At 43.3% G+C, this 15,144-nt stretch overlaps 1 protein-coding gene across 41 annotated transcripts in view; it reads left to right on the forward strand.

Moving 5' to 3' along the window:
• The window catches only part of PTPRD (protein tyrosine phosphatase receptor type D), a 2,878,718-nt gene that overhangs the window by 2,720,758 nt on the left and 142,816 nt on the right, over positions 1 to 15,144 (forward strand). For all 41 annotated transcript variants that reach the window (XM_073572185.1, XM_073572197.1, XM_073572187.1 and 38 more), the window contains one exon: positions 12,926 to 13,135. In XM_073572185.1, coding sequence (XP_073428286.1) covers positions 12,926 to 13,135 — 210 coding nt within the window. The remainder of the gene's footprint in view (positions 1 to 12,925; positions 13,136 to 15,144) is intronic.

Genomic DNA, 15,144 nt, shown 5'->3' on the forward strand with positions numbered 1-15,144 from the left:
TTGGACGATTTCCTAATAGTGGGCAGCTCAGAAGACCACTGTACGGCACAGTTGAGCCGGGTGACCGGCACCTTACAGGAACTAGGGTGGATGATAAATTTAAAAAAATCGAGACTACAGCCCCTAAGAAAGCAGACCTTCCTAGGATTTATCCTGGATTCAGAGCAGCAAGCTTGTCTGCTACCGGATACCAAAATAGAGAAGGTGGAGAAGGTGACTTTGGCTGCCCGAGACCAACCTCACATGACATTGAGGAACGCGATGTCTTTACTAGGTACCCTGACGGCCTGTATTCTGATGGTCAGATGGTCTCAATTTCACACCCGACAGCTTCAGGGGGAGGTTCTGTCAGCACAAAGATCACGGAGAGGGCGTTTAGAAGGAAGATTGGAGCTTTCCTTAGAGGTCAGAGAGTCTCTCAACTGGTGGCTGGACAGGACAAACTTGGCTTCAGGAATGCCATGGGGCAGACAGACCGATATAATACTGACAGACGCGAGCTCCTCGGGGTGGGGGGCACACCTAAGGGGTCATGTGGCCCAGGGTTCCTGGAGGCCTCAAGAGATGGGTGCATCTTCCAACCTGAGAGAACTGTGGGCAGTGAACAAAGCCCTAAGCCACTTTATTCCCCTACTCAGGGGTCACAATGTCCGGATCATGTCGGACAATAAAGTAACGGTGGCGTACATCAACCACCAGGTGGGTACAAGATCACACTCCCTAATGAAGGCAGCGAGCGACATTTTTTGCAGAGCGGAACAACATCTACACTCCCTAACAGCCTTGCACATAAAGGGGGCAGAAAATATAGAAGCCGATTTCCGGAGCTGCAATACTCTGAGGCAAGGAGAATGGGCTCTAAATCGGTCCGTTTTTCAAAAAATAACACAGCTTTGGGGGAAACCAGTGATAGACCTCTTTGCCAATAAAAACAGCAGGCAAGTAGAGAGGTTTTGCTCACTAAACCCGAGGGAAAAACCATGGGCAGTGGACTCATTGCAGATTCCGTGGGACTTCTGACTGGCCTATGCGTTCCCCCCGTGGCCCTGATCCCAACAGTAGTCAGGAAGATCAGGAACGATCAAGCCAGGGTGATCCTAATAGGCCCATTTTAGCCAAAAAGGCCCTGGTTCGCTCTGCTACGAATGATGTCCCTCTCAGATCCATGGTTTCTGCCAGAAATCCCGGACCTACTAGCTCAAGGTCCAATATTCCACGCTCAGGTCAAGGGATTGCATCTGACGGCGTGGAATTTGAAGGGTCGCTTCTAATGGATAGAGGGTTCTCTCCCGGGTTGGTGGCCACCCTGCTAAAGAGTAGGAAGCCGGTGACGACTAATATCTACGGCAGAACATGGAATAAATTCCTGCAATACCTAGGTAAGCTATTAGAACAAGAGCCCCCGATTAGTGCCATCTTGGAGTTTTTACAATCAGGATTGCAGATGGGGTTAGAGGTAAACACTCTTAAAGTTCAGGTATCTGCACTAGGTGCGCTCTATAACTGCAACTTGGCAGCAAATAGATGGGTAGCCAGATTTATCAAATCCTGCCATAGGTCTAGGCCTATCCCAATACCTAGAATAGCCCCGTGGGATTTCAACCTGGAACTACACTCACTGGCCACTTTATTAGGTACACCATGCTAGTAACGGGTTGGACCCCCTTTTGCCTTCAGAACTGCCTCAATTCTTCGTGGCAGAGATTCAACAAGGTGCTGGAAGCATTCCTCAGAGATTTTGGACCATATTGACATGATGGCATCACACAGTTGGCGCAGATTTGTCGGCTGCACATCCCTGATGCGAATCTCCCGTTCCACCACATCCCAAAGATGCTCTATTGGATTGAGATCTGGTGACTGAGGAGGCCATTTGAGTACAGTGAACTCATTGTCATGTTCAAGAAACCAATCTGAGATGATTCGAGCTTTATGACATGGCGCATTATCCTGCTGAAAGTAGCCATCAGATGCCTGTTCTTAGCTGAGAGGAGTGGTACCCAGTGTGGTCTTCTGCTGCTGTAGCCCATCTGCCTCAAAGTTCGACGCACTGTGCGTTCAGAGATGCTCTTCTGCCTACCTTGGTTGTAACGGGTGGCAATTTGAGTCACTGTTGCCTTTCTATCAGCTCGAACCAGTCTGCCCATTCTCCTCTGACCTCTGGCATCAACAAGGCATTTCCGGCCACAGAACTGCCGCTCACTGGATTTTTTTTCTTTTTCGGACCATTCTCTGTAAACCCTAGAGATGGTTGTGCGTGAAAATCCCAGTAGATCAGCAGTTTCTGAAATACTCAGACCAGCCCTTCTGGCACCAACAATCTTGCCACGTTCAAAGGCACTCAAATCACCTTTCTTCCCCATACTGATGCTCGGTTTGAACTGCAGGAGATTGTCTTGACCATGTCTACATGCCTAAATGCACTGAGTTGCCGCCATGTGATTGGCTGATTAGAAATTAAGTCTTAACACACAGTTGGACAGGTGTACCTAATAAAGTGGCCAGTGAGTGTAGAGGCCCTTACAAAAGAACCATATGAGCCTTTACAACAACTACCCATAAAATATCTTACCCTAAAAATGATCATTTTAGTGGCCCTTATATCGGCCTGTAGAGTAAGCGACTTGTAGGCTCTCTCAGTGAATCCACCCTATACACAAATTTTTCAGGACAGGGTGATATTAAGAACAGACACCGCTTATCTACCTAAGGTAGTATCAGATTTCCATCGTGGTCAGGAGATTATCCTTCCATCCTTTTGCGAAAATCCAAAGAACTCAGGGGAGGAAAAATTCCATAATTTGGACGTTAAGAGAGCCCTGCTAGAATATATATCTGTCACTAGCCAGTGGAAGAGGTCCCAGTCCCTATTCGTAGCTTTTCAGGGTGCCAGGAAAGGCTATGGGGTTTCAAAAGGGACTATTGCCAGACGGATTAGGGAGGCCATTAGTGTAGCGTACTCAGGTAGTGGTGTTCCGATTCCTGACGGCATCAAGGCTCATTCCACCAGAGCCGTGGCGACCTCCTGGGCTGAAAAGGCAGAGGTATCGATTGAACAAATTTGTAAGGCCGCTACCTGGGCCTCACCTTCAACCTTCTTTAAGCACTATAGATTAAACCTATCCTCCTCGGCTGACTTAACCTTTGGTAGAAGGGTGCTACAAACGGTGGTCCCTCCCTAAGGTGTTTCGAAGTCTCCAAAAATCTCTCAGGTGTGCTGTCATGGGTGAAGGGAAAACCACCATGATTACTTAGCGGTAGCCGGTTTTTCCGGAACCCATGACAGCACCTGTATAGTCCCCCCCTTTTCACCGTACGGGTGTGCACGATTAGTAGGGTGCATTTGTGTGATGTGGTGTTGGATTAACATGTAACTAACTGGGAAGTCCCCTCATGCTCTGTAACCAACTGAAGCGGGGGAGAGGTGCCGCCCCTTATATCTCAGTAGGTTCCTGTCCTGGTGGGGCGGATCCCTCTCTCAGGTGTGCTGTCATGGGTTCCGGAAAAACCGACTACCGGTAAGTAACCATGGTGGTTTTCTGTCCATCATAGCAGAAAAAAACTGGAAACAACAATGTGCCATCATTTGCCAGACACTCTTTTATGCCTCCCCTCAATGTTATATCATGGAGTATATCATTTTACTGTAAAAAAATATTTGGGCATGCTGTTATTTGAAATGTAAATCCTTGGGCTCCTTTATATCTTCTGTTATGATTGGGTCACCGAGGAGGAAAACAAGACCAAGCCAAGTCACAGAAAAACCAGAGAGGTTGGTAACTACGTGGACTGCAGACCCCTGATCCTAACCACACAACTAGCAGCAGTCGTGGAGCGTACCTACAATGAATCTAGACGCCTCGTCACAACCGGAGGACTACATAAGCCTAAAGCAAGAAAAGGGGAAATCTAAGCTGCCCCAGAGCAGACCCCAAAGGAATAGACAGCCCCCACACATGTATTGACGGTGAGACAAGATGAAAACACAAACAGGCTGGAAAATAGGCTGAGCAAACGATGGGGCCCGACTAACTAGAAAGGACAGGAAAAAAAAGCCACTGTCTGCAATCTGCCAAAAAACCCTACCAAAAATAATGTCCAACACGTCTGATAGCAAAATTAACCCTGAAGTCACTAGACTTCTCCCACTATATCAGCACTCTGAAATATTCTGAAACAGAGCAAAAAGAGGCCAACCTAATAAGGGACAAAAAGGCAAATTGGCAAATACAGATAAATAGGAGTGGAAGTTAAGCATAGCCCCAGCAGGGGCAAGCTGACCACACAGGAAACTGAATTGACCAACAAGCGCAAGTGTGAACATTAGCAAAAAACAAACTTAACTTAAGAAGACTGGAAGAGAGCTGAAGTCCAAGACCTGAGAAGCAGACTGAATCACCAGCAGCAGATTAGGGTGTCGGCTGTCTTATATCCAGTCTGATACTCCAGAGATCCAATCGTTATCCTTCTCATCAGGTGGCAGATCACTACCAATTAAACCAACCTCACTACCTCCTGTCACCACCAGAGGGAGAACAGAAGGAGAGCTCTCAACTGGAGGAGCAGAAAATGAGCTCATAACACAAGTGTAAACATTAGCAAAAAAATTTATCTTGATAAGACTGGAACAGAGCTGAAGTCCAAGACCTAAGAAGCAGACTGAATCACCAACAGCAGATTAGGGCGTCGGCTGTCTTATATCCAGTCTGATACTCCAGAGATCCAATCGTTATCCTTCTCATCAGGTGGCAGATCACTACCAATTAAACCAACCTCACTACCTCCTGTCACCACCAGAGGGAGAACGGAAGGAGAACTCTCAACTGGTGGAGCAGAAAATGAGTTCACAACAGGGCCCACACTAACTAGAAAGGACAGGAAAGGAAAGATACTGTCTGCAATCACGCCAAAAAACCCTGCAAAAATGTCCAACACTTCCGATAGCAAAAAAACCCTGAAGTCACTAGACTTCTCCCACTATATCAGCACTCTGGCATATTCTGAGAACAGAGCAAAAAGAGGCCAATCTAATAAGGGACAAAAAGCAAACTGGCACATACGGTGACATAAGAATGGAAATTCAGCACAGCCCCAGCCGGGGCTGGCTGACCACACAAAAATCTGAATAGACCAAACCAAATCAGATGTGAACATTAGCAGAGAACACTTAGCTTTGAGAAGGCAGGAACTGAACTGGAACCTAAGATCTCAGGAGGCAGGAAAAAATCACCAGCATGGGAATAGGGAGTCAGCTGTCTTAAATCCAGTATGAGACTCCAGATATCCAATCCTCATTCTCATTATCAGGTGGCAGGTCTCCGTTAATTAGATCAGCTTCATTACCTCCTGCCACCACCAGAGGGAGCCCGGAAAGAGAATTCACAACTCCTCTGTCAGCACAACCAGCTCCCTCACCAGAAACCAGAGGCAGACCAGAAAATGAGTTCACAACCATCTTCTATCTGTGGCTGCATTTCCCCAAAAAAATAGCCTTTTAATTCATATGGAAATGAGGCATTAAAGCATCTGGGCATGATAAAACACTTAAGGCTGTGTGGCCACGTAAGCGTTTTTTAAGCATTTTTGAATCGTTTGTCCCAGTCAAAACGCTTCAAAAACGCATAAAAGAAGCATCCCATTCATTTTAAATAAATTCCACACTTTTTGTGCACATTGATGCATTTTTTTCTGCTCAAAAAACGCTTAGCGGCCAAAAACGCAGCATGCTCATTAATTTTGAGGAAAAGTCAGCGTTTTTGCTATTTTCTAGGAGTCAGAAAACGCGCGGAAAAAAGCATAAAAAATGTGCGTTTTTTAAGCAAAAAACGAGCGGAAAACGCGCTGAAATAAAAAGCGCGTTTTCTGGGAAGGTGTCCGGTTTTGAAGCAGAAATTTTCTGCATACGTGGGCACATAGCCTAAAGATTCACTGCCTTTTGTTTTCCCACCCAGCACAAGCTTCTGTAGGTTTTTTAATATCAATGAAGCCAAAGAGGCTGGTGCTAGGTAGAAAATCCAGGCTGGAGGCTCAGGAATTGCTCTGTCATGCTCAGAATACTTAATACTACATTTGTTTATGAATTAAAGCAGGAATTCTTATGAATTCTTGGGAATGCAGCAACAGATAGAAGATTTAAAGATGTCAATGGATTAACATTTCAGAGACCTACAGCACATGCTACTACCCTTACATGTAGATGTTACTGACCGATTCCCTTAAAATAAAAATGTCACATAGGCATGTAAATGTTCAGAAAGTGGGAACATTTTTGGACAAGAACATAATTTCTTATTGCCATAAATGTATGACGGCAAATAACTACTGTAGGATGACAATATATTACATTGTGTTACATCAGCGAGGCATTTGAGCAGCAGGAACAAAAAATGTTATGTATGACATTGTTTTCAGTATTGTGGTGCAGTGACCACTGTGTCCGCTAGGGGGCGCTGTGTGGGTGTCCCAGGACGGGTGTACAGGCATATCCAGTGTGGTAATAGGAGTAGGATGCTGGGTGACCGTTATGTATCCCAAGGTGGGTGGCCTTGGGATGAAGGCTTGATTATGTATTGATCAGCAGAGGTACTACTGAGGTTTCTGGTACAATGTCTCAGGGAGAAGCCTTCAGGTGGCTGGTGAGACGGGTGGAACCAGCCACCTACAAACCCACCCAGGGGCGGTTGTCTAAAACGCCCATAGTAAAGTGTATGTGTGTGAATGGTTGTAGGACCTGCGATGAGGTCATAGCCATGTGATCCGGTGGACGTGGTTACGGACCATATAAGGTGACCAGGGAAGGTCACATGAGGGAATGCCTTGACCTGGTTGGTCCATATGGAAGGTCTCGTGAGGCCGACATGCTGGAAGATGTGGCTGCCTTCCTGAGAGCACGTGTGGACGCTGTGTGTAATGGCGACGTGTGTCTGACAGTTCCCTTGAGGGAACGGACGTCTGCAGTATGAAGCAGCTAAGAGGTAACCCGGGCACGGGAGAGTAACTGAGAGACTGTATAGCCTATTGGCTGGATGAAGCACAGCCTGTGTGACCAGAGGGCTAAGGGGAGCAGGGCTCCACTATGAAGATACCCTGTTGTCTGCTGTAAGACTGTTGCATACTGTTTTGGTTTATGATGACGAATAAACCGCATGGACTATGTTGACGTTTTTATGAGAAACCCGTGCCGGACCTGGTTATTAGGCTGCAGAGCGAGTATCCCCAACCCGAATAACAAGCGCTACCTTAAAGTATTGATGTTGACCCCATACTGTAACACAATTCATGTGTTGGGCTAATACATCACACAGCTGGAGTATTTATTAAATTATAATGCATGTGTATGTAGTACATAGTGTTTAGAAGAAGAAAGAAATGCATAAGATTTTAATACTTACACAGCAACATTTAGAAGCATAGAGATATATGAGGGCCATTGTAAGCATAAGACTTAGCTGTAACCTTGAAATATTGTAGCACAATGCAAAGTTTCAAAGGATAAAAGAATGGGTGACATTGAACTTTCTTCAGATTACATTGCCTGGCTATGTGGAGCCGGTTGCCATAACAAAGTGCCATTTTAATCATCCTGTACTTTGTGGTGCGTTAATGTGTGTAATAGTTTGATAAAGAACATTTATTAATTCAGAATTTTTTGGGTCAGAATGGGTTGCTTCCCACTTTGTACCAGTATAATGAAGAGTTGAGGCCTCATTGTAGAATTAATGGTGGAGGAAATAAGATATGCATTGACTGGAAAATGAAAATGATTCCTGATAAAGGACCAAAGACCTTCATATATCTCCCAGAACCCAGAACTGCATTCACCACATAAAATGTCTTGTGAAAGGGAAAATATTGCTGCTTTTCTTCTAAATAATCTCTTCTTTTTTTTTCTCCCCTCCGTCGTTGTCTTCGATAGTGTTCTGAGTTATGTGGCCATTCATTTCACTGTTTTCATCATGGAAATCCGCTCATTGTGGCTGATTTACCTAGAGACCAATTCTGTGACCCTCTATTAGCCTCTTCAGCACTTACATTTCAATGCATTATTGATACGATGGCGGAGAATAATCATTAAACTAATTTAAATATATTGTGAAAGAGATAATATTTGCAAATGGTCGAGTGAAGGGTTATAGAAATCACTAAAATATTTGCAAGTAGATTGAATTTGAGTGCATATTCCACTGCTGCAGCAGGCCACACGTATCTCATCCTGCCATAAATGTTATAAAAACTGTGACAAGGCAGCTGTGCGCTTTCGCGCCTTTGTATCTCTTTTCCGCAAGGCTTCTCGCTTATTGGCTTTGTTTCATGCCTCAAACAGCCCTCTGACCAATGCTATTCAGTGTGCCAGTGTTCACAAGTGATTTTTGGAAAAAACGTGAGCCTTTTAGAGAATGAGATCGTGTTCATTTAAATGGCAGATAAGGCTTACATCTGTTTGCAAAGTGGACGAACGTAATTTGTGTATTTGGTTTAAGAATGACTACGGCTTGTTTGTTGTCTTCTTTGTTCTACTAGACCCATTTACAATCTTAAATCCTACAAATAACCCATGGAGTAAAAGTCCAAAATAGGTTATATAAAATCTAAATAATTTATTGCAAATTTATTTATTAACATACACTAATGTACAGACAAGAGACATGGTACATCCAGAGCTCATGCATGATGGACAACATCCACTGAAATCACAGAAGGGGTTAATTAGCAAAAAAAATCAAATAATAAGCACCTCACACATATAGCACAAAATGTACTCCTAATGAAGAGAAACCTCCCTCCATAAATACTATGTAACACACAAGTGTATTCAAAGCATAGGGGCATCTGACTGTGTGATATAAATGATTTACAAAGTGCGGAGTGCAAATAAAGTGCAATAGTAGTAACAGGGGTCCTCAATACATAGAGAGTATGTGTTTAAAGTATAAAGGACTAACCCATAACAGTATGCTAATCTTACCCAGGTTGCTGTCAGAGTGTGTCCAGAATGCAGCCCCGACGCGCGTTTTGCGTGGGCTTCCTCGGGGGGGGGCTGTTTCATTTACAATCTTGCTGAAAGGCATGTGGGAGGGTTAAGCTCAGGAGTGTAACTATTCCACACACATAGCAATTCTTAAAGAAAATGTATCACCTCCTGGGAAACTCTATAAGGTAAAAGATGTTAAAATTAAATACATGATCAAATATATATAAATAGCAAAAGTAAATATTTTACTTTCTAATTTAGTTATTAAAACTCTGATACTTTGAGAGAGGGAGGCTGAAGTCAGGGCTATCTACTGTATAACTATTTGTACTTCTGTGTGAGACTTCCTACCTTTTAGCTGGGAAATACCACCGTGTAAGGGGAGACTGTTTTCAGCATGTACCACACAGGAGAGATCTGTGTTGCTGTATTTATGCAGCATGTAGTCATATAGAAGATAGTTTAAGATGGATTCTTGTAAATTATGGAGCAGCAGGAGAAAGAGGCTACAGGGGTAAAAGATAATGCAGCTTCTCCTTCTTCTACTTTACAAGCAACTGTTAGGCGTCAGGTTTCTGCGTCTGCTCTGCAGGAATCCAGACCCTTACATTCTGTGGTCTCTTGCTGCTTATCTACAGCAGAGGAGATTGCCTTGCAGCAAATCTCTCCAGGGGCTAAGTCCCTCTGTCGTCCTCCTGAGCATGCTCATGAGACGATTTCCCATTAGAGATCAGGAGTCATGTGCTCAGGTCTTGCTCCAGATCTCATTGGTCCATCTCGGAGATCTGGAAGCTTCCGGAAGGTCCCGGCTGCTATAAAAAGCGCTCATGGCCGTTCCGCCATGCGCTAGTATAGTCTCTAGTTGCTACTGTGTAAATGATGATGAATGTATGATTCTGGTGAATGACTCATTTGAAACCCCTTCCCTCTGATATTACTTATGTGGACAGGGACTAAGCTTAGAATCAGCACCAGCGCGCCAATACTACATCATCCACAGTTGCTAGCGTCCGACATTGCGCTTGCGTACTAGCTTTGTAGTCTAGCGGCAGTGTCCTACGCTGTGCTGCAGTTGCAGCCCTCCTTGGCGTCCACAGTTGCGACGTCGCACGCACGGTACGTCTAGACGGACGCAGTTCCGCTGTCTTTGGCTCTGCTCCTGTGACCAGATACCGTGTGTGCATTTACTCTGAGTACTGTGACTCCAACAGGCTCAGCCTTATTGTATTTGTCTTTGTTGGCACCTCTATGACTTAACAGAGATTGCTCTGCGCACCTGGGTGACGTTTAACCCACGTGCGCATTTCCGCCATATTGCTTGCCTACCACCACTTAGCAGCAGTCATATCATCTACTGCACGGTGGACCCCGAGCGGCGAACGCACTTTATTATTATTTTTATTTAGTGCGTTCCGCCATTCCTAACAGCAACTTATATGTTCCTCTGTTAGATCAACCCTTTTGAAGCAGCCAATTCCTCCATTTACAGATTAAACCTTTAGAAGCAACTGTATCTATCTCTTTTTTGGGGGTGTATAATACAGAAGGACAAGACTTCTGGCTGTGGTGGAGAAGAATTTTTTTTTCTGTTTTCCGTTCTTCTGATTTGTGCAACTTTGAAATCCATTTGTGAATTCATTTACCATGTTTGCACTGCTCTTTTGGCACATTTATTAGTAAACTAGGTGAATCAATACTTACAGTAGCATGTAAGAGCTTGTGCAGCCCTGGTCAAATTTACTGCTGTTGTGAATAGTTAAGCAAGTTGAATATGAAATGATCTCTAAAAGGCCTAGAGTTAAAAATGACAAATTTTCTTTGTATTTTAGGCTATATATATATAATGAAATGTAAAGTGCTGCGGAATATGTCGGCGCTATAGAAATAAAATTTATTATTATATATATATATATATATATATATATATATATATACAGGTATATACAGTATATGTAAATATATAAAAATTTAATTTTTAAAAATGGCAAAAAAGTCAAATGGGTCGATGCAAAAGATTGGGCACCGTTGGAGATTTGTGTGCTCAGATAACTTTGACCAAGATTTCAGACCTTAATTAGCCTGTTAGGGCTATGGCTTGTTCACTATCAATTTATAATAGAAAAAACCTTGGCACACAGTATTGCATGAATCCAATATTTATTTTTCCAGAAAAACACGTATCGTTGGACCAAGATAATACAGACGAGCTGCAACTCATACTGGCGTCTGCTGTTTTGCCTCAAGGACGGACACTTTGGTGAAGGATTTTTTCACTGATCACCCATATGAATTGATTGTGAAGGGATTCTTAATCGTAATATATGTGGACCTCTGTTTATGCAGATAAAATCTTGAGAAAGGCTGAATAGCCGAAACGTCGATATTTTTTGTCTGTATTATCTTGGTCCAACGATACGTGTTTTTCTAGAAGAATAAATATTGGATTCATGCAATACTGTGTGCCGAGGTTTTTTCTATAATATGTTCTAATTTTTCCTCTGAGCACCAGACTGGAGCAGTGAGCACACCGTCACCTTCTAATATATATTGTTCACTATCAATGTTAGGAATGGCCAGGGGATGCAAATTTCCCAGCTTTATAAAAACCCAGTCTCCTCTAACCTTGTGTCAAAAAACAGCAGTCATGCGTTCTTCTAAGCAGCTGCCTAGCACTCTGGAAATGAAAATGGTGCAGGCCCACAAAGCAGGAGAAGACTATAAAAAGATAGCAAAGCGATTTCAAGTTGCCCTTTCCTCAGCTCAAAATGTAATTGAGAAATGGCAGTTAACAGTAACAGTGGAGGTCAAGATAAAGTCTGGAAGACCATGCGAAATTTCAGTGAGAGCTGCTAGTAGTATTGCTAGAGAGGCAAATCAGAACCCCCACTTGACTGCAAAAGACATTTAGAAAGATTTGCAGACTCCCGAGTTGTTGTACATTGTTCTGCTGTTCAGAGACACCTGCACAATATGGCCTTCAACAATCATAAATTGTTAGAGATGGAAGGGACCTCAAGGGTCATCGTGTCCAACCCCCTGCTCATTGCAGGACTCACTAAGCCATCTCGGACAGATGTCTGTCCAGCCTCTGTTTGAAGTTTAAATCCTGACCATATCTTAGCACAGGATTCGAACTCTGATAAGTGGCAGCAGGTGAAAACTGCGACCCAAGGAGGGACAAGGAGGTGCCACCAGATGCTACAGAGGCTGGCAGCTGACCCCCTAGAGCGGGGAGGCTGCTATGACCCAAAGAAGTGATGAAGAATGCAGGCAGGCACTGTAGGGACACTGGAACCACGGGTGCAGATGGGACCGGCTGAGGGACAGAAAAGCACTGGCAGGTACGGGCTGGACCAGGTGTTAGTGAGATGGGCTCTGGCAGGTGCGATATGGCTGGCTGATGGATAGAAGAGCACAGACAGGTACGAGCAGACAGGTACAGGGTAGACAAGCAGATGGGCGGACCTATTGAACCTGACAACTAGCAAGCATGCAAGGCAAACTAACAACCTAGCTCAGGCACCTATGCTCTATATAGTCAGTTAGGGTTAGTAACGCTCTCTCAGTTTATACTCTCCAGAGAAGAGAATCTCGCCAGATTTGGAGCTCACTCTGGTAAGATGAAAGTAAGGCCTGTGTCACTGTAATAGTAAGGGAAATCATCTGATTTGCTGATGACATGTATTTCAGAAAAGTCTTGCAATTTTATTTCATCTCCACTTTTTGTTTCTCAGAATTGATATCTCATCTTTACTTGAATGTCTCACTTTTTTGTGTTTTAAAATACATTGCCAAGAAATGGCTCAGAAGCATGTAAAACTTAAAAACCTTTATGTAAAATAAAAGACCGCTCTTTACTAGAAGCTAGCGTAGATTTTACCTTTACCATTTATAGAGCAATTTATATAAATAGACGTTTAGAAAAAAAAAATAATATTTTATCATTCCTTTCAGCTCTTGAAGGATATTTCAAGGAAGCGAAGAAGTATTCGGTTTAGGAGGGAAGTTGAATCAAAACCTTACATCGCAGCTCACTTTGATGTTCTTCCAACGGAGTTTACACTAGGAGATCAGAAAAATTATGGTGGCTTTGAGAACAAGCAACTGCAAAATGGACAAGAATATGTGTTCTTTGTTCTGGCGATTATCGAGCACACTGAACTGGTGAGTTGGATCAAGGTTATGCTGAAATATTGATGTTAATGAAATGAATCTTAGGGTGATACATCAAATAGTAAGCCAAATCTATGAATTAGAATTTTTGAAAAAATTTAAAAATTGGAAATAGTTTGGTAGCTATTAATTTTTTATACTGTAACCATTTGATGAGTTTATTAAATCATATCAGATATACACATGCTCCGGAGCCGATGTCATTCACAAGACGTCATATATGTACATTAGTACTGACTCACAGCGGCTCTGTAGCATGCGCACATCTGACATGAATCTGGGGCTGTACCCCCCAGAGTGCATGCGCACATCTGACATGAATCTGGGGCTGTACCCCCCAGAGTCAGTGCGCATACTCGGGGAGCGGAAGGCTGGTGTGCATGAGCGGGATTTGTTAGGTGATTGCCGTGAAGTTGAGCCAGTCATAGCAATCAATTACAATGCGGTAGGTGTAAGTAATTAAAATAGGACCCTGACTGACCGTGACTGAACCATTACAAAGCGCCAACCCGAAACGTTACAAAGTGCCACCCCTATATCTGAAACAGAAGGTATGTGATGCGATCACCTAAGGATAAAAACTGTTTTTATATGCTATATACCGGGACCTTTTCTTTAGGAAAAATATGTTAGTGATGCATATTGCATCACTAACAACACATTGGGGGCTTTTTCATACAGAAAAATTACATGACAGGTTCCCTTTATCTCTTAATGGTGTTTAAAGGGTGTCTGTCACCAGGTCTTTGCTACCTTATTTGATGGACTGCATAATGTAGAGACAAAGGCCCTGATTCCAGTCATCTATCACTTACTGGGTTGTGTGCTTTTAGAAAATAATTGTTTTATCAGCAGGAGATAATCATTAGCCAAGTAGTCCAATCATGCTTCCATTACTGATTGGCAGCATTCTGCCTATGCACAGTATACACAGCAATCAGTGGTGTGAACTCAGCATTCAGAATGTTTTGATCATGCCCCAGATAAAATATTTTTTATTCAGAACCACAGCAACCAGTTAAGTGACACACACCGTAAATGGAATCAGAGTATTTGCCAATACATCACATTGGTGTCAAAGGGGGAAGCCAAAAACTATTGTCAGATTCCCTTTTAGAAAATCTAATAGGATATAGAATTGCTGTTTTTTGCTCATTTTTGCCTTCAAAGAGTAAAATATAATGTGATCAAAGAGTCTCAGAAACATACAGGAGGATACTTACTGGAGGATCCATACAGGAGGACCATTGATAATCTCTTCTGACTTCTCCGCCCTTTGTTCCTACATTGCGGACCTTCACTAGTCGAAACACCCTATTCGTGGATATGGGCACAGCTATGTGTAGGCTTGGAAAAGGTTTTCATTTCAACCGAACCAACGCAGAGCCCCAATGGGCTATTAAATCGCATTTTCTAATTTTTTCTTAAAGGGAATCTGTCACCCCTTTTTTGAGATATCATATAATGATATTATTCAATTGTGTGTCACATAAGGATTCTCTTAGTACTTTTGCTTCCCCCTGACAACGCACCTTTCATGCATAAATACCTTTTTTATATCGGTTCAGATGTATGTAAACTGCCACGGTCCGGTCCGCTGGGCGGGGCTTATTCAACTGCTCCCCCCCTCCCTGTCTTGCTCTACAAAAGAAGAAATGCGTAGAGCAAGACAGGGAGGGGGGAGCAGGTGAATAAGCCCCGCCCAGCGGACCGGACAGCAGCAGTTTACATACATCTGAACCGATATAAAAAAGGTATTTATGCGTGAAAGGTGCGGGGTCAGGGGGAAGCAAAAGTACTAAGAGAATCCTTATGTGACACACAATTGAATAATATCATTATATGATATCTCAAAAAAGGGGTGACAGATTCCCTTTAAGTGGTGTGTGGTCTTCATTTTTTTAAACTAAGAGTACTTTCAGTGATATATCCTTATTTTATGCCTTTGTCTTGCACGAGTGCCAATTTACCTGTGATAAGTATTCACACTTCATTTTTCC

Source organism: Dendrobates tinctorius, unplaced genomic scaffold (assembly GCF_039654945.1).
Source record: "Dendrobates tinctorius isolate UK_male_01 unplaced genomic scaffold, ASM3965494v1 ptg000031l, whole genome shotgun sequence".
Classification (NCBI taxonomy): domain Eukaryota; kingdom Metazoa; phylum Chordata; class Amphibia; order Anura; family Dendrobatidae; genus Dendrobates; species Dendrobates tinctorius.